The 19,996-nt window shown below is 46.5% G+C and overlaps 1 protein-coding gene across 4 annotated transcripts in view; it reads left to right on the top strand.

Annotated features, from left to right (window-relative positions):
• Positions 1 to 17,382, top strand: part of FGFR3 (fibroblast growth factor receptor 3) — a 58,676-nt gene extending 41,294 nt beyond the window's left edge. Inside the window, exons 8-18 of one of the 4 annotated variants that reach the window (XM_056354046.1) lie at positions 2,668 to 2,812; positions 5,455 to 5,642; positions 6,555 to 6,700; positions 6,791 to 6,912; positions 8,156 to 8,266; positions 8,424 to 8,614; positions 10,016 to 10,138; positions 11,683 to 11,753; positions 13,181 to 13,318; positions 13,780 to 13,885; positions 13,971 to 17,382. In XM_056354046.1, the coding sequence (XP_056210021.1) occupies positions 2,668 to 2,812; positions 5,455 to 5,642; positions 6,555 to 6,700; positions 6,791 to 6,912; positions 8,156 to 8,266; positions 8,424 to 8,614; positions 10,016 to 10,138; positions 11,683 to 11,753; positions 13,181 to 13,318; positions 13,780 to 13,885; positions 13,971 to 14,135 (1,506 nt within the window). In that variant the 3' untranslated portion in view covers positions 14,136 to 17,382. Of the gene's footprint in view, positions 1 to 1,391; positions 1,543 to 2,667; positions 2,813 to 5,454; positions 5,643 to 6,551; positions 6,701 to 6,790; positions 6,913 to 8,155; positions 8,267 to 8,423; positions 8,615 to 10,015; positions 10,139 to 11,682; positions 11,754 to 13,180; positions 13,319 to 13,779; positions 13,886 to 13,970 lie in introns of all 4 variants that reach the window. The other 3 variants (XM_056354038.1, XM_056354031.1, XM_056354022.1) reach the window with 3 other exon arrangements.
• The last annotated feature ends 2,614 nt before the right edge of the window (positions 17,383 to 19,996 follow it).

The raw sequence follows: 19,996 nt of genomic DNA, 5'->3' as shown, positions 1-19,996 counted from the left end.
AGCTGCTATGGGGCAGTTAATATATGGGGAGTATCCTGGTCTCCATCGGGGCAAAGGGGACAGAGAGGTGCCCAGCACATGAAGTTCCCCCCTCAGATCTAAAGAAGGGGGGCAAACCCCACCCCAGTCCAGATGGATAAATTGAATGCTGTACTTTCAACCCATTTTTTAAACAGCCTGGCAAAACCAAGCCATCACCTGCATCAGTTCCTGAAAGCCTGGGCTAATTTGTGATCAAAGGAAACCTCTTTTTCTTTGCAGAAAAGCACTAAATGCATTCCAGTTACAGAGCGGGGGCTGGCAGCACTGTGCCCAAGCTTTGTCAAAGGCTAAATTGTATGTTCTGCATTGAAACATGCCCAGTTTAATTATAAACAAGGCAGCAACAGCAGGCAGGCACGTTTCCCCACTAGCTGGGACGGACAAACTTGCCAGCACATAATCCTTAGAGATGAGATCAGGTCAAAGCTGGTGGTGGTTGCCATCAGACGTGGACACTGGAGCTCCTCTCTGATACCACCTCGGGGTTCAGTTCCTAATAACCCGTCAGGTCTGGCCGCCCTGTTGGTTTTCATGGGCTGCAAGTCATATTGGCAGGATCAGGCCTTGCAGTCGAAGGCACTGAGGCTGAGCTGGAGACCGTAAGGCCAAAAATGAGAAGAGCAATTTTTTTATTTTCATTTCCAGAACTGAAGCTGATATTTTTTCTAGACAGTCCCTAGGCTACTTCTGAGGCCACCCAAAACAGTTGTGCATTTTCAACCAAAATAAAAACAACTGTTAAGGGAAAAAACTGATGTGCTGTTGTAGCAGCCTGGAATAAGAGAAATAAAACCCTTGCTTAAGAGTCTGAAGTTTGTTTGATTTATATGCACCACTTTATTTAGTAAAGAAGAGGCTCCTATAAGCAGTGGAAAAAATTACAGCTAATTTCTGAAAGGCAAAGTCAGCAGCGAGTTTCAGACCGCCACTGCTTACATTTTGTTTCCAAATTCTATTTTGGAATCTGATAATTGAAACAGTATTTGCTGAGCCGGGTTGCAAACACAAATCTATGTTTAAGCCGTTTCTCTGGTGCTCCTGTCTGCAGAGTTATTAGGAAACTGTAGGGCCTTTGGCTGCTGTCAGATGGAGAAGTGGGAAACTGGTCTGTTTTAAAGGAGAAATTGCATGTGTGAAGGGAAGGGAGTTCATTTGCACATGGTTTGGGGGCCAAATGCAACTTCTTTTCTTCACCCAGGCCCTGGGTTAGGTCTCTCACCACGGGGTGAGCCGGGGATGTTGCCACAGCCAAAAAGGGAATAGCCGTGAACAGTCAATCCTAGCTGATGTAGGTGCGATGGAGGTATTGTTTGGTTTACTGAAGTTCAGGTTTCTGTCTGTTCCTGCAGTCTTGGATCAGTAAAAACGCTGAAGCCGATGCTAACCTAAATCTGTTCAATGTGACAGAACAAGATGAAGGAGAATATCTGTGTAGAGCCAACAATTTCGTAGGCATAGCCGAAAAACCCTTTTGGCTCCACATTCGCAAACCAAAACCAGGTAAACCACAGACTCTGTCCCAAGGCCCTGGCAACTGCAAGAATGAGCTATAACATTTTAAAGAAGCTAGTGATTAAAATTACTATTCATTTTGTATTATACCCTGTCAACTGACGCTGAATGGCTTTATCTTATTTTCTTGCTAATTTTTTTTTTACGAGAATGTAACGCCTATACAGCAATTGCCATGGAAAAATTCCCACAATAAAATGACTGTCAAATTTTGCTATCAATTCTTCACACTTTTATTCCTCTCCCTTCGTTACAATTGAGTGCTGATAACAGAATTGCATGTTAATGACCTGTGATGTTCAAAGCTCCGGAAAACCAAGCCGTTTTAAGATTTTCACCCATAAACCTGATACAATCAGTTCTGTCCCTTGGCGAAGTAATGGAGAAATAGATGTCAGCATTGGCTCATGCAAGCAAACACATTAAATAGAAAGCAGCAGCAACCTCATGGGCTCTGGAGTTTGACTCCAGCCCGGAGCGTTTGGCTGCTGTGTTGCTCAGTGCCACTGCAGGGAAGTTCTTTGCAGGCACCTTCTTGTTACCGGCCTAAGTTACACTACAGTATCGAGGGCTGGGTAATCAATGTATAGCTTTGAGAAGTCCACTTTGAAAACATTCTGAAAAATTCTAAAACTGTGTATTTTCCGATGAACTAAGGAACCAAAATATTTGTATATTCCTCTGATCAGCACTTGAGTCTTTCTCCACTACATCTCCCCTCCTTTCTTTCCATCTTTCCTCTTTTACCATCTTTCTTCCCACCCCCCCACCCCACCCCACCCCACCCCACCCCACCCCCCACCTCGTGCTCACCCTACTAACCCAAGGTCAGTCATATTGTGGGGGCAATTTTTCATTTGGATGCTTTTGCTTGCATGCTTCTTTAGTGGGACAGAGTAAGAACCTGGTGAAGGGAGCTTTTTTTTGCTTTTGACTACAGGTTGCAGAGGGGAATGAGTAAATAAATATGGAAGATGGGCCATTGGAAAATAAAAAACAACCCACCTTAATCTGCTTTTGAAATTTGCCTGTGGTGTCCTCACACTTGCTGGGAATGTGGCTTATTCTCTGTTTTCCCTCTTTCTATATGTGTGTGTTTTTTTTTCCCCATAGACGGCAGGTGTTAACACAACGGATAAGGAGCTAGAGATTCTGTACTTGCGAAATGTTACTTTTGAGGATGCTGGGGAATATACTTGTCTCGCAGGGAATTCTATTGGGTTCTCACATCACTCTGCTTGGCTGACGGTGCTACCAGGTATTTCCTTCTGTGCTGGCCTCTCCCTCCCTCTCCAGGGTGCCTTGACAATTTGCTTTAGAAATGCCAAGTTCCTGCAGTCCACCCCTTGCTTGGAAGCGGGGGCGTTATCCAGGGAGGGCTCTCCTCTGGGATTTGCTGCAGACCTCTGTTGCATACTCACAGCTGACACTTTGCATTGCATCTCAGGATAAAAATTATTTACTGCAGTAAGCAAATAAAATGCCCAGTATCTTTTTTGATCTAGATAACAGGAAGGTGTTCACAGCCTCTCCTGACTGTTAAGCGCCAAAATCAGGAGATTTTTCTTCTTACACTGCCAGTGGGAGAAGAAAACCTTTGCAGCAGATGATCCAGGGCGCTTGAATTGGACATGGACTGTGGATCATCTTACGGTGAAAGCTTTCTGTCTAAGCTCATACCTTAGCCTAAAATTAGATACATAAGTTCTTGGTGTGAGTACACCCGTCCCTGCCTGTAGCATGGTTTCCACTTCACAGATGAACAGGCCAAGATAGCGATCTCACACAGAAGGTCGAGGAGAGTCATCTGTAGATAGAGCCCAGGAGTTCTGGCTCCCAGGGGCATTGCATGCTGCCTGCTCCAGCTGGGATTGATGAAGGCTGCAGTGGCCTTGAAACCAGTGGCCAGAATGACCTCAGTTTTGTGGTGCTTCCATGTGCAAAGCTCTCATTGACAATGAAGCCACCACAGAATATGCAACAGAGGAGCTTGCTCTCCAAAAGAGGGGAATGAGGCTCTGCTGTCCCTTCACCTACAGAATCTGCCTCTGGCTACAGGGCAGCCTTGAGCACAGTCCAGGAAAGCACCAGCAATATTCATATTGAATCTTATGGGTGCTGTGCCTTGCAGTGTAGGAACAGACCAGGAGTATGTTCAGTAGACCCTTACTGCAAGGGCACCCAAAATACTATACACCCGACTTTGGCTCACTCAGTTGTAGACCACATTTGGGTCCATCTTGCAACACATCCATCTCAGGATGTGTTTAGGAACTGGAAACTTTGGCATTTCTAATATTGACTTTATCTGTGCGGATGGTTCGGATGTAGTCACTTTTACTGGGGCTGAAGAAGGTCTCCATGCCCAACCCTGCTGCCAGTGGGATCTGCTGGTCTTTTCTCTGTTCATTTGCCAGCTCTGTAATAGCTGATCTGATCCTGTTTCTGCTTCTGCCATCCACTGGACGAAAGAAATCATTTCCTTTGGTTAGAAGACTGTTATTTTGAGTATCTCTGTCTCATCTGACTGTTAACACTGCTTTTATAATGTTTGAACTCACACCTCTTTTTAAGCAAAGAATAAGCAGGAGAAAAACCACCAAAAAAACTGAAGTGGAACTTTATATTGAAGTCAGATGCAGTGGAGGACAGTCGCCTGTGCAGCAGCAGGCGCTGAAGCACTGCCCACAGGGAGGCTGTGGGATACAGCCCACCTGGGGAACCTCTGCTTGTTAAATGCTGTCCACGCTATGAGAGAGGTGTGTGAAGCAGAGGCCAAGATGGTGCGAGCCAAGGCAGCAAGAGCTGTGGCACCAACCATAATGCCCAATCCTGGGAGATCTGGTAACCCTTCCTCGCAGGAGGAGATGGCCGCTTGGCAGGATCTGGCCCTGCAGGGCTGGCACACAGGCTGATGCAGCCCCCAGTGTCACCATCAGCCTTTTCCCCGTGTTCCCTGGGACACAGCCACCAAAGACCAGACTCGGAGCCTGCTGCTGCCAGGGGAAAGCTCCCGCTGCTTGCCAAAGACACTGCTTTGGGGCAGCAGTGATGTACACAAGCCATTAGCGAGCTAACCTCACCAGCATGACTTCATTATAAAGTTTCTCACTGCTGACTGTTCCTCTGATGCCAGCACACCTTTGGGGAACAGAAGACCAGTCCCACCGTGACCCTGTCCTCTGGTCTACGTGCCTGTCCTGAAAGGAACAAGGGGAGAAACACAGCTGAGCTTTGGTGGTCCCCAGAAAGTCATGCTAGCAGGTAGCCACTGCTGATGGGCTCATGCCATTACCCTCCCAACGCTGCCATCTCTCTGGGCCAGACCTTCAGCCTCTTCCCAGGAGAACTAAGTTTTATGAAATAATTCTTCAAATTGCTCTTATGAAGCTTTTTCTCTTGTGTGATGCCTTACCCCTGCGTGCCCCTCAAGCCCCTTGGTCCCTCAGGGCAGTCACTGGTCCAGTGGAAATCTTTGCTGGAGAAGCCGAATTGGCAAAGTGCAGCAAACCCCAGTCCTGCAGCCTTTGCACATACAAGGCATCCAGGTATGTGGTGTGGATGTGCAGGGAAAGCAAAATCTGGGTCAGAGGGACAGCACGCACACATGAAGATGCCTTCAGCCTAGAGCAGTGGTTTTCAGCCCGTGAGCTGAAGTTAGAAATCCCAGGGCTGCGTCAGCAGGCAGTAAGGTTACCCCCAAAAAGGCAGACTGAACGGATGTTTTAGCTGCAGCCACAGGTAGAAAACCACTGGCCTAGGAGGGTGCCCTTACTGAAGTTACTCAGCAGATTGGCATAGCTGAGCAAGTTCTCCTCAAATTCTTTGCACTGCACGTGTGTAGTTGTGTGCAGGCAGCTACCTGCCCAGTCCTGACTGCCATCTCTTGTCACCCCGCAGCGGAGGAGCTCATGGAAATGGATGATTCAGGCTCAGTGTACACTGGCGTTCTCAGTTACGGCACTGGCTTTGGTCTCTTCGTTGTGGTGCTGATCAGTGTGACTATCTACAAGATGAAAATGCCAAACAAAAAAGCCATGAACACCCCCACTGTACAGAAAGTCTCCAAATTTCCACTCAAGAGACAGGTAACAGAAAGTAGATACAAGATTCCTATTCCCCCCTATGGCCATCCCCCTTTCCCCCTGCCCCTGCTTTGAAATTTTCTCTCTAGGTGAGAAGCTCTACCAGAAAATCATTGCCCAAGAGGGACATAAGTTGGCTGCAGTCTAGGATTTTAAACCCGTTATTCATTTGTTCCTGTTCCAGTGGAGCAGTAGGTGGTGGCAGCTGGCTCTGGTTCATGAGCAGCTCCCAGGCAGCCACATTTCTGTTGCCCCTGTCTGAGGGGGGTGGCAGTGCAGCTATGGATGATGCAGAAAGCACGTCTTGCAGGGCAGCAGTTTAGTCGAGGCTCCCTGGTGGAGCAGGGATTTGGGGAGCAAGAAGATGTTCAGTTGTGCCCTGCTTTCACAGAGGTCACTGAACCCAGAGCAATTCTCATGGAGGTGGGAGAGGGTCCTCTTCCTCTGTGCCATTAGAGATGCTCTGCTGCGCGTAATTGCAGAGAGGCAGGAGCAAAAGGCACCACGTGAAACCACGTGGCGGAGGATACAGATTTTATGGCTTTGGCTGCAAGCTTGTGGTGGGCATCTACAGTGCAAGAACAGAAGTCACTCCATAGGCTGTAAGTGCTGTGGAGATGCACACGGAACAAATGTACAGATTATATACCTGCTGCCTGCTGGAGGGCACTGGCTGACCTGTCGCTTCTTTCCACCAGCTGAAACCCTGACCACCGGTGCTTAGATCAGTGCATTTCTGCAAGGATGGGAGGAGAGGAGAGAGAGGTGGAGGGTGTGGGAGACTGCCCATTTAGAAATCACTGGAAAGGTGTCAGTGGGCAAAGATAGCTCAAACCCCCTCAGTGATCCATTTCAGGCGCTGCCTGCCCTGGGAATACAGTTGGCAATAACACTTCATTTGCTCTACCCAAGCAGGTGTCGTTGGAGTCCAACTCTTCCATGAATTCCAACACGCCCCTGGTCCGGATTACACGTCTCTCTTCCAGCGATGGGCCGATGCTGGCCAATGTCTCTGAGCTGGAACTGCCTCCGGATCCCAAGTGGGAATTGGCACGCTCTCGGTCAGTCAAAACTACGGGTTGGGGTCTCTGTGCCTGCAGTAGTGTCGCCACCCCGGTACCCACTCATGTGCCTGCTTGTTCTCCCTTCAGCCTGACCTTGGGAAAACCGCTCGGTGAGGGGTGTTTTGGCCAAGTGGTGATGGCAGAAGCGATTGGGATTGATAAGGACAAGCCAAACAAAGCCATCACGGTTGCTGTCAAGATGTTAAAAGGTATGGGGAGTCCACAGAGGACAGAACAGCATGCCGCGCTAGGATTTCCTCTCCTTGCCTCTCTTTTAAGTCTTTTGTACAAACAGATTCAACAGAAGAAAGCAAGAACAACCTTTCTTCCCCTTCACCCACATAGCCTGGGGGTGAGGGCTGTCTCCTTGGAGAGCACAAAAAGTGCAAATCCCATCAGGAAGAGGGCCTGGGAATTAACCCAGTTCTCTGCCAAGGGGTAATAGCATCCCTGAGAAGAAGGGGAACCCCCTTCACTTCTAGCCAGCTCTGTGAATCAGCCCACTCCTTAGCCCTCCCATAGCAAGTGCTGCCTGTTCTAGCAAAAGCTTGTGCAACAAGCTTAGGTGGAGCTTGCAGAAATCCACTTGAGAGACTCCTTGAGGAGCTTGTTAATTGAAGAAACTTGATCCCAAACTCCTGAGAGGTTAAAGGGAGGCCAAAAATGGGGGAGTCGCTGGGCACCTCTGGATGAGTCTCTGCTTCACATCCTTCTACTCCACACAGCAACTGGACAGCACACAGACAAAATCACCCTGAGGAATTCAGCTGGGGCAAGCAGGGCAGATGTTCCAGCAGTGAGCAGCCCAGGGTTAAGGTTACATGGGGTGACACTTTTAAAAAATAGGATTTCTTATCAGAAAAGGATGTTTACTTTACATTTCCTTCAGTCCATTCTGAAGCTGGTTTTGGGAGCAGGAACATTTACATCTTCCCAAACCAAAGCATTCATTTGGGGAGGCGTCTCCCTATTTTTCTACTTTTTTAGAAAAGTAGAAAAGATGCACATAGCTTTCGTAGAAAAATTGCAGTTCTCCTTGCAAAAAGTACATTGCTTCCTGTAACCCCTCTCCTAGCTCTGACCTTCCACCATCCTTAACTCATTGCCCCTGGAGACGAGGGAGGGAAACAATCAGAAAATCAAAACGATCCCAAGTGCCAAAACTGACTGTTTTGCTTAACTTACCAGGATGTAACAGAAGGTGAGGGGTTTATTGATTTCCATATGGGCATTTATCTTTATCTCCATTTATTTGGGGGTTTATCTTTTTTTTGGTGATACTAGGTTTTGGTTTTATTTTGATTCTTCTTCCCAAAGTGGAATAAAAACTAATACTGCCATATTTTGAGTACTGTTCCCACCAAATGACTATGCAGCAGTTTTATTAACCACTTGCCAAAATACTGATACTCTTGCTGACATTTTTTTCCTTTCCTGTCTTGCTTTCTGCAGATGATGCCACAGACAAGGACCTTTCTGATCTGGTCTCTGAGATGGAAATGATGAAAATGATTGGGAAGCATAAAAACATTATTAACCTCCTTGGTGCCTGCACACAGGATGGTATGTAGCAAAGCAGCCTGGTGCTCACAGGGCCGTGGGAGGCTCAGGTTTGACTGTCCCTTCCATGCAATTGCTTACTGGCTGCCCAAAATGTCCCAGACTGGGTTTCAGTGGTTGGCTGTTCCTCTGCTGGATGCTGATGTGCTCTTACTTGCAGGACCACTCTACGTGTTGGTGGAATATGCATCAAAGGGGAATTTGCGGGAATACCTCAGGGCACGTCGCCCACCTGGCATGGACTATTCCTTCGACACCTGCAAGCTGCCTGAAGAGCAGCTGACATTTAAAGACCTGGTTTCCTGCGCCTACCAGGTGGCCCGGGGCATGGAGTACTTGGCATCTCAGAAGGTGAGCTGAGAAACCTCATTTGGAAGAAGTGTCAGTCAGACCCATGTTTTGGAAAGCACGCAATGTTCGGTATGTGTGGTGTGCAGGACAACCTCAGGCAAAACGTTGCAGGCTTCTCCCTTTAGAGACCAGAATTTTTGATATGAAGTATCTCGAGTTTTTTACTGGAGGCTTCATCTGTATGCAGAAGTTCCCGTATGCTGGCTGCATCCATGTGCCATGCAGCTGTACAGCCCTTGCTGTCACCTGCAGGCCCGTTAGCATCCCCAAAAGGCGTATGAAAGCACAAGCAACCCAGACCTTGGTGCCTGTCTTCACCACGCTCGTAAAGGTAACTTTCACATGTGCCATCCTAAGGCTCAGGCAGCAGCGGTCATGGTGAGCATCACACCAAGTTGTGAGCTTCCACCATGGGAGATGTTACGTTAGACAGCAGTCAGGAGCTGCTGAACCCTTGTTCCCCCCATCTTCCTTCTGAGATGGCTAAAGATGCAGAGCACTCACAAGGAAGCTGAGATCCTGGGTGTAGCTCATGCATTTGCAGCTCTCACCAGCACACGTAGGCTTGGTAGGAGCGGACCTGGCAGTGCATTTGGCTCCGTGCGTGGCCACGCCTAGGATGCTCCTTGGGGAGCATTCTGCTGACACTGAGCCAGCTGCTGCATTTTCTTACATCATGGCATGGGACTAGTCCTGATTTACCCTGGCATCAGCAAGTGGAGAATCAGGCTTTGGGTTCACGAAACTGTGCACCAGCCGGCGTGACCTCTTTTTGCGGGCAGGGAGCGCAGCGGCAAGAGCAGTTTCCACTTCACATGTCAGACATGTTCATCCTGTGGCTGCAGCTCAGGGTGGATGGTTCATGGTGGCTTTAAACTGCTTTCTGCACAGCGCAGGCTAATTGAGCTGCTTTCTTAGGTAACAGCTATGATGTTGGGCATCAGACTAGGTGACCTTTAAAGGTCCCTTCCAACCCAAACTGTTCTATGATTCTGTGTGTGGTGGATGTACTGGGGGCGTCTTCATTTGAGGATTTTTTTCCCTTCAAACGTGAGCCTGCGCTCCTCTTCCTGGAGGAAGCAGGGCAGAAAGACAGCTTCACATTCCAGTAAGCGCCCACAGAAAAGGAGCTTTGGCTTTCTTGTCTGTGTATCCCCTTTGGAGAGAAAAGCCACGTGGCTGTGTCAGCGCTGAGGCTGCCGATTAGGTGTTGCTAAGAGGTGGCTCCCACCAAGTATGCATGATGGGGCAGTGACACAGAAAGCGAGGAGTTAAGCAGTGCCCACAGCTTTATGAGCTTGGGAGTCAATGAAACAGCAGCTCATAAACCACGTGGTGCTGTTGGTTCCAGGCGCAAGCAGCTAACAAGCCCTTATTTATTGACTTGCTCACCTTTCACAGTGCATTCATCGCGACTTGGCAGCCAGGAACGTGTTAGTCACTGAAGACAATGTGATGAAAATTGCTGATTTTGGCCTCGCTAGAGACGTTCACAACATCGACTATTACAAGAAAACCACCAATGTAAGTACAGGGCTGCCAAGCACATGCAGTTCTCCTTCTGGCAGGGAACTCGGTCATCCATGCAGCAAGTGGCCCTTGTCCCACATCTCACTTTCTAGAGGGGCTTAGGAGGAAGAAATCTGTCGGTGGCCTCATCTAGTGAGGGACTGTAGATATGCTGGTCCCAGACTCCACCCACCATCTGTTTTCTTCCTGACAGATACTGCTGCTGCTTGCAGCTGGTTGTGAGGTCTCATCTCTGGCCAAACTAAGAGAAACTGAGGTTTTTACCACAGGGGCATGGAGCCCTTTCCAGTCTCCTACACTACTGTTCATAAGGTCCCAAGGAGCCAACTTCTGTCCCACCAGAGGCCTTGGCAGAGGAATGTCACTTTTTGTATACCTGAGCTACCTGGCTTTCATGCATTTCACTCTTTTTTACAACTGAGGTCCTTGACTCCAAGGGTGAGAAGATGGTCCAAGACAAGGGCTGAGTCCCAGCATCGTTTATACTTTCCGTAGAGATGAATTTACAAGTGAAGGGCTGGAGAGAGGTGTTGAGCTCTGAGCAAAAGCCACAACTACCACAGAGTGCGGAGATGGTGGTCAAAGAGGTTGAGGGCATAACAGAACGTTAAGGACCTTGCAACTGCAAGGGGTCTAAATGTCCACCGTGCCCATACCGATCCTTTGCAATATCATATCAGAAATCTTTTCTTAATTGCTGGGATTTCTTAATCATAAATTAATAAAAATTCTTGGGGAATTTTAATCACAGATCAGATGGATTTTCCCTGTTTCAGGACAGCTGGGAGCATAATCCCATTTGTGTATCCTGCCTATGTCCTATCTCTGGTTGTTTCTCCCAGTGAGACAATGGGTCAGAAGAGGACAAAGTCCCCCCCACAGCCAAATTATGCCTCAGACACAAACTACTCCTTTCAGATTCCCTCCAGGGGCCAAGCAAAGCCCCAAAGAATTATGATTAATCTAGTCTTTCTCATCTCATATTTCTCACATGTGACAGCCCATGTTTATGACCCTGATGTAGGATGTTCCCCTGGAAACCTGGGATCAGGCCTCCTCCTTTAGCCTCCAGCAGGATCAGGATTTGTTTATTAGAGGATGTGGCCCTTGCCTTCACTCTTGGAAGTTTCCCTTCAAGTTCAGCCTAAGCCAGGTTTGGGCTTGGAGTCAACTGCTTCTTCCAACCAAAGAGCTGAAAGTGGTGTCCCATGGTCTGCTGCAGAGCTAGCTGCGTTACGAGCAGTTGAGGCTGTTCCCATGCAAAGCTGTAGATGTGCTGATACATTAAACCTGCCTTGGCAGTGAAATACAGTCCTCTGCAGAGAGCGTTTGCTGCAAAGATTGTCAGCAAAGATCCAGGGATCAAATGTTTTAATCTGTTTATATGTGACCACTACAGCTTTGCGCAGTGACCGGGAAGGCAGATGTGGTTGTTAATGAAAATGTTTCAAACTGGATTAGAACAGAAGATTCAGATGGTGCCCTGTTGGCTGGGGGAATATGCTGATGGGATGTTCCCATTGTCTTCCTAATTACAGGGTCGGCTGCCTGTGAAATGGATGGCTCCAGAAGCCTTGTTTGACCGGGTCTATACTCACCAAAGCGATGTGTAAGCATACCCGCACTTCTAAAAAAAATTTGAAATGACAGGGAAATCAACACCTATAGTATCTTAAAGACAAGCATACTGCTAAGCGTGAGCAGGGCTCATTCACTGCTGGGGTGCCTGGGGATGCAAAAGCAAATTGAATCAATTCCAAGCTGCAGCTTTGCACATGTGGTTTTATTTTACCATTATCTAGTTGCTTTCATCTGAGGATCTCTAGTGAGCTTCTGGAAAATTATTGGAAGGCAGGCAGGTATTTCTTGTCCGGTTTATAGACGAGGTGATTCGTCCTGCCATCAAAAATACTTGTGCAAAAAAAACTCCATGCAAAAAAAGTTACCCTCAGCTTCCTCCGCATTTCACCCCAGACAGTTACGCTTCATTGAGTACGTGGGATGAGATACTCTGCTGTTGGTAGAGTTGATCGGAGAATATTCAACAAATATATTCTTGGATTAACTTTGCTGCTTCATTTATTTCCTTTATTTTTCCTAATCCTGCCTTGTCCATTGTAGTGCCTCAGCATGGTAAGCACACAGCAGAGCCCACCTTAGGTGTAAATCTGTATCGCATCTGAACTTTGCTGGGGCTGAAGTAGCTCAGCATGTGCACTGCCTTTTTTATTTCAGTATCTGGTCAATAATGGCATTTTTACAGTAATTCAGCAGCCAGCCTGCCTGCTCCCCAAAGCTCACTGCTTGCAGTTGGATGAATGAATCTTTTCTATTTCTGTATTTTTCACATACTTTGGCTTTTATTGATCTTAAATCATAGTTTCCATGCTTAGGTAATGCTGCAGCAGGCGTGACAGATAAATCAAAGCTAGAGAACAGGAGAGTGAGCGTGCGTGAAAGCAAAACGGAGACAGATAATCCCTGTTTTTAAAAAGAAAATGAAGAAGGCAAAAGATATTTTCTAAAAAGAGGACTTCTAACCATAGCACAGCTGCGGGACTGGAGTGTGTAACATCAGTGCTCCGCTGATTTTTGTTGGGGTATTTTTCTCTCGGCTTGGCCAGTGAAACGAGTGTTGTAACAAGCAAGTTTTGGTATCAGCTTGCACAATTAGTGGCCTGTGGTTCCAAGCCTGCAATTCAGTGAAGCTGTGCATGAATAATTTGATTTGTTCCATTCAGTGGAGCTGGTGGAAGACCTAACAAAGAGCTGGGGGTGATAGATGGGCTGTCACCTATCTGATTAAATGCTCATTTCAATTTCAGACTTGGTGCCTGGGATTTCTTTGCTATTGAGTTGGATCAGCAGAGATCTCCAAGTAACTAGTAAAAATGGCCTAGGCAATTAGTCATGCTATTGATGACTTTGTTAGCTATGCATGGCTGCACAGAAATAAAGCCAAGTAGGGGGGAGGGGATATGGGGGGGCCTGTAAAAAAAACTCATTGAATTTTAAAGATCTTTCTTTGGTTTCCAGCTGGTCTTTTGGAGTGCTACTATGGGAGATCTTCACTTTGGGAGGGTCTCCGTACCCAGGAATTCCTGTTGAGGAACTCTTCAAACTCTTGAAGGAAGGCCACCGGATGGACAAACCTGCAAACTGCACCCATGATTTGTGAGTGTGTGGTGGGGGCTGACCTCGCCCTGCTCCCCCTTCCCTCTGCAGCCAGATAACCACCCAGGCTGTGGTTTGGGCTGTTGGGGCATCCCCACTGTGAGACTGTGCGGCCATCTCCCGGTAGGCTTGGCAACCCCAACTCCTCTGGCTCAGCCCATGACTGCTGAGCAGTATAACGTGCCTGCCCTTGTTTAGTCGGTGGTGTCTGGGGGTGTAGCTCTGGTGTTTTGTCTTTAGGACAGGTCCTCCTCCTGCTTTGAGAGCACAGACATGCATGAGATGATGACCAGTAATGAGGAGCGTGGCTCCACAAAACCCTCCTCCTGCTCGCTGTAGCTGGCTGTGCACTGAGGCCACCATGGCTGAAGTTGCATTGGCCGTAGCTGTTCTCTCAGGCAATTTGGGAGTGGGTGGACACCACTTAGCCCCACCATGGATGACAGTCCCCTTTCCTGCAGGTACATGATCATGCGGGAGTGCTGGCACGCCGTCCCCTCACAACGGCCCACCTTCAAGCAGCTGGTGGAAGACCTGGACAGGGTCCTCACTGTGACATCCACTGATGTGAGTGTGGTGGGGTGGGTGCGGGAGGGCTTGCTTGGTCCCTGGTGTGAGGCAGCCAGCACTGATGGGTCTATTGCCCCGGCAGGAGTACCTGGACCTCTCAGTGCCCTTTGAGCAGTACTCACCAGCTGGCCAGGACACCCACAGCACCTGCTCCTCGGGGGATGACTCCGTTTTTGCACATGACCTGCTGCCTGACGAGCCCTGCCTGCCCAAGCACCCCCCGTGCAATGGCGTCATCCGGACGTGAGGACCCCCCAGGCGGACAGGTGGACAGATGGATGGATGGACAGACAGGCAGCATGCCCATGGAGGTGCGAATGTGGGGCGCCGAGGACGAAACCATAGTGAAGGATCTTCCAGTGGAACTGTGTGGTGGTGCCTGGAGATTTGTGTTGTTGTCAAGCTGTTCAGGGTAAAAAAAAAAAACCCACAAACCAACAATTTTTTTTTTTTTCTCCCATTTGCTGTATAAAAAGTCAAGAAGCACTGTTTGGCCTGAAGGAACTAATCTCTTGCCAAGATGATCTATCATCTATGACTTTTTTTTGGTTTATTTTTCATTTTGGGTTGGGGTTTTTTTTTGGTTTGTTTTTTTTTTTACTAAGCAGAATGTTGAACCTGGGGGATGCTGACCTCCCAGCTCCGTGCTTGCATTTCGAGTGCCAGAGTAGCCGTTCTGTGCCTGCAATACGAAGAAGACAAAAAAAAATAATCTTCCTTTTTTAAAAAAAAAACAAAAAACACAAACAAGAAAAGTGTAAAGAATGTAGAAATTCTTTGCTTATGCAATCTGTATATGAACCTTTTTGGTGGAGCTGAAAAGCCACGTTGCCTGCAGGGATTCATATATTTATAAAAATATCTATATTTTTGTTGTCGTCGTTTTTATAGCTTCATGATCACACTACCCAGCTACACAGAAGGAATCCTTTTTGGAAGAAGAATTAAAAATCAAGTAAAATGCAAATCGTGATGGAGAAATGAAAAAAAAATAAAAATAAAAAAGAGTCGATCAAGTCCTCTGAAAGGGCAGTGCTTTGGCCAGGCTTGGCAGCCACCAGCCCTTGCGCTGGGCTGGGAGCGATGGGGCCGTGCCAAGATAGGAGCAGACCCTGGGGCAGGCAGAGACCCAGTGGTGGCCATGGGGGTTCCCAGGTAGGAGAGCATCACCCATCTGAGACTGGTGGGGAACCTGGCTCCTGGGTGCCCACACGACAACTCAAGCCACATCCTGACCTTTGGGAACAGCCATTTTGTGGGGAAAAAAAAATAATCTCACTTTTGGGGGTTTGCTTGTTTTTGCTTGCAAAGTGTTTTGTGGGAGGGAAGCAGCTCCCGCATCCACCCCTCGATGCCAGCGGGTTGGCTCCATCTACATGCAGTGACTCGGAGAAAGAAGTTACGGGTACCTGTAGGCAAGAGCCTTTAACTTATATCAAAAAGGTTTATTCCAGAGAATCTGTGTATATATCTATAAATATATCCTGTATATATATATATAAATATATATATATATAAAAAATTAAATATATTAAAAAAAAAGAATGTATAATACTAATGCAACATGAAGCAGTACTGAGAGAGAGTCTCAAAATACGAGCATTGCAATCTAGGATATACTGATCTGGGCAAAAGAAAAGATTGTTTGTTTGTTTTATATCTTCACAGTTTTGTTTTAAAAATTGTACCTTAACATGTATATTTGTAAAGTTATTTATAGACATTAACATATCTGTTCATCGGTTTAAATAGCGTAGTAGCGTTACTGTAAACTTTAAATTTCACCGAGCTTAAGGGTGTTTTTTTTAACTTATTAAAAAATGGAGAAAAAATATATATTAATCAAGTTCTTCTTTTGTGTTTATGGGAAATACTGAAAGAATGTATAGATGTACAGTCCTTTAACAAATTACATTTAATGTTATAAATATATATATATGTATATATATGTGTGTATATATATGTGTGTGTGTGTGTGTGTGTGTATGTATGTACGTATTCAGTTAAAAAAATATTAGTTTATCCTGGATTGCAGTAAGAAAAGGTAAGTTTATTTTTCAGTACATCAGTGGTTAAAACCAAACAAATAGCAGCAGAAAGATGATTTTTACATATTTCAGAAAATCAGGGCCAAGAATTCTTCCATCAGTTTAACCACTGTGCATTAAGGGGGCGTGGGTGTTTATTTTTCTATTTTCAAATGAAGGTATTCTTTGTGGTCGATTTAATAACAAGTATGCAGCAAAGTGAAATGTTGACTTTGGGTGATGTGGGGTAATTTTTTTTTCCCCTTTGCCAGTACTGTTGTATTTTGGGCTTCAGAAATGCCATGTGAGCTAACTAGCAAGAAGAGTGACACTGTTTGCAGGAGAGGTGCAACGACTGCGTATTTCTCTTGCATCTAACACATTGGAAAATGCCAGTGATGCCTGATTTTCTGTGTTTAAAATGCTGTGCTGTTCCTCGATGTCAGATAGCTGTTTAAAAGCACACGAGTGAACGAGGGACCTTTAGCATGGATCAAGCTGACCGGGGAAGCAGGGGTTTGGACTGGGGGCTTTTTGTGGGTGGGATTTTTTTGTCCAGAAGACTTTATCTGCTGCCACGAAGAGGCAAGGCAAATTGCATCCTGAATTCTTTCTTTCCATTTTTCTCTGATGCATATTACATATCAATGTTTCAGAATAACAGGATGACAGCATCTCATTTTAAGATATATTTTTTTTTCCTTCTTAGAGCCACAAAATCCTAAAATAAATAATTTATAGTTTGAGATTACTTCAGTGGAAGTTTGAGAAGGTAGATTTCTATAGATTTTTGTTTTGTTTTGTTGGAATAAAAAAAGAATTTTTTGGTATTTTCTTACAAATGTCTGCTAATTGTGTACATTCCAAGTACTCGAAGCATTGAGTTTTCCTGTACTGAAAAAAGAAAATGTACAAAACTGTGCATGATTTGAAATGTTACTAGATATTATAAATATATATATAATTTATTGAGTTTTTACAAGATGTATCTGTTGTAGACTTGTTGACTTTAACATTTCTTATTCAATGCTTATATAGTTTTATAGCCTGGACTATTATCTTTAAAAGCTTAAAAAAATTTAAAATTCCAATTTTGTTACATTTTATACTGTTGATGTTACAATCCACAGGTTTGCATAGCGTGATTTTTTCAATGAGCAACTGTTCAGTTTATTTTAATACTGTATTTCTGTGCCTGACAGCTGCAGCTGTCCAAGGTGTGAGATGAACACTAAATAAAACTATTCTGCTTTTTTGTTAACATGGAAAACTTACTTTAAAAAAATAATAAACAAATTGTTAAATTTTGGGGTTTATTCCCAGTTGTGAGGGTCCTTTACAAAACCAAGTCTTCTAGGCTTTCGGATTTGTAGTGCCAGGAGGGTTCTTTTTTTACAGCGCTGCTGTGTGAGTCCTGGCCAGCGCAGGTTTTATATTCATAATAAATATATAATAATTTTTGTTTAAGGGCAGTATTCTTTATTTGTTAGTGGCTATATTTATAGCCTCATAAGCCATTGTGTGCATAGAGTTATTTAAACCCCTGCTGTCATACAGGATTAAGCGTATAGCAGTAGCACAAGGGCAGGAATTGCTCATTAAACCTCTGTTCTGGATTTCTGTCATTACATGGTGGTGGTGCTCACAGTGCATTCAGCCGTGCAGATGCTCAAGGAGGTGCAAGGTCCACAAGAGGATCCCATGGCTAGGAAAGGGGGAAGGTGGGTGCGTCGGAGCGGGCATCCAGTGCTGGTGGGATGGGCACAAGGGACCTCATCCTGCCCTGCTCCCAAGGGGCAAGAGGAGCCCGAGTTTGGCTTTGGTTTGGGGGAGGATTGAGCAAGGTTGCTCAGCAAACCCTTGCTTGGCTGGTACTAGGTGATGCAGGGGGATGTTGCAGCATGGGAAACACTGGGCCGATCCTACCAGCACTTCTGTATAATATTAATGGATTCCTGCAAGTGATCCTGTTGAACTGCATCCCAGACACCTAGAGTTTTACATGCAAGTTTACCTATGTATAACCTGCCTACAGTAATGCATTTGTAGTTTTAAGTAGCTGGGAATGGGAGTGTATGCTGCTGGGCAGGTCACATCTGCAGCACTGGGACTGGTACCACCACCGTTGCATCCTAGTAGAACCTGGGGAAAAAAATTGCCTGAATTTTCTTGCTCTTGTAAGGTGCTTTTAGCACCAAGATGCACTGCTTTGTGGGAGAGGTCTTGCCACCTGGAACGAGTGGTTTCCATGCTTTAAGGACAAACACACTTTGGTGGCCAGCCCTGAGCCCTGCCCCAGCAGGAGCAGCATGAGCCAGAGGACAAACCCTAGCTGTCCAGGGCTGCAGCCAGAGCACAGTTAAATGGCCTTTTTCTGGGTCATGTGGAGATGGTATCATCATGGAAGGGTGGCGAGGATGTTGTGCACCATTTGCCACCAGGACTTGAAAAGCAGGAGAGGGATAGATTGTTCTGTGGTTAACTGTGGTGTGGAGCACACCCATGCTTTACAGCTGCCCAAAAGATGAGTCGTCTGAGCACATGGAGAGCACAGAAGTCAAAGCCACAAAGAGGCAAGACTCTGTCCTGGCGCAGTGGCTGACCTGCGCGTGGAGCTGGCATGATGTTTCATTTCCCTCGGGTTTATGATGTCATTCTTCCTCTGATGGCCTTCACGCACCTCAGTGTTTGCTTGTGGGTTAGGGAGGAGGGGGTCATATTTTACTTTAATTGCCCTACAATGCAGCCAGTTCTTAGCCAAGGATGAATATTTGGCTGGCGACACATGATGTGCGCTGATCAACGTGCAAAACCATCTCAAGGAACATTTGCAATGCTGCTCAGTTGGGCTGCATCATTGCGCGAACGTCCTACCGCAGCTCATCTTCCCTTTCGGCAGCCACAGCCTTCAACCCAAACCATATGCCCTTTCCACATGGAAGAGGTATTTTTCAAAGCAGAACAAATGTCTTTTTTCCTCCTTGGGTGACTACACAAATAGGACCTCGCGCTGGCTGCCGTGACCTGTTCCATAGCAACATTCAAAAAAATCGCCAAAGATTGTGATTTATTCCCCTTGGTCATGGCTCCATGGTGAGACAGGGAGGATTTGGCAAAAGGAAGAAAAGTCTGAAGCCCTGCAGCTGTCAGTAAAAGATGGCAACTAGACCTAAAATAGCAGTTTCCTGGTGGTCACTGCTATTTAAAACTCCTGAAGGAGGTGTGTCCCGCTGGTGGACTCCTCTGAGCAAGCTTATCCCCACCAGAGGCTACATAACTTGCAGAAAGCGAATATGGAGACGTGGGTTGTGTAGACATGAAATAGGAATATAGAAGGTGAGTGATGGATCTCTTCCACACAGCAGAGCTACTAACAATGGGAGGACACAAGCAAATGGCCAAGGAGATGCCAGGAGCTGAAGTGCATTCTAGGGCTTCGTGGCCCAGGGCCATGGGCTTACCAAGAGACAAGGGAAAGGTTTTGTCATTCTTCTTCCTCCACTTTCTCAGCTCTGGTTTAGTTTCTTTGTTTCATTACCATCATGTTTTTCACAAGCAGCATCTCGGGTGTAGGCAGCCCGTCAAGCAGAAGCAGCTTCATGCCCTCCCCAACAAGACTGTTATCTAAAACCAGGAAAGCAATCAGTGTCCTAGCATATGGTGATACAATCAGACCTGAGACCTGCTGGGACACTTGTGCCCACACTCACCACTGTGTAATCAGCTCTCCTGGCTGGTGCCCACCAAAGACCAGCCCATAACCATTGCACCTGCCCCAGGCCCTTTTTAGGCAGGGCTGGCAGCATGTGGGAAAGGAAAGTATGCCAGCACAAAAAAGATGCATTACTGAGTGTGCAAGTAGGATTGTTCCAGGAACAATATTGCTAAAGGCCAAAGTCTGCATGCATCACCCACCAACCATGGCTTGCTCCAGGCTCATCACCAGTGCAGACAAAAGTGGCTTTGCCATCAAGGAGGAAGGACATGCTGGGAGGAGAGAGCAGGGAGAAGGGATACAGATGAGTGCATCTTCCAGCCAAGTGCTACATTCAAACAAGCATTGGGCACCAGACTCGAGCAG

This window comes from Falco biarmicus, chromosome 1 (genome assembly GCF_023638135.1).
Source record: "Falco biarmicus isolate bFalBia1 chromosome 1, bFalBia1.pri, whole genome shotgun sequence".
NCBI classification, from domain to species: domain Eukaryota; kingdom Metazoa; phylum Chordata; class Aves; order Falconiformes; family Falconidae; genus Falco; species Falco biarmicus.
This window is presented reverse-complemented; position numbering and strand designations above follow the sequence as displayed.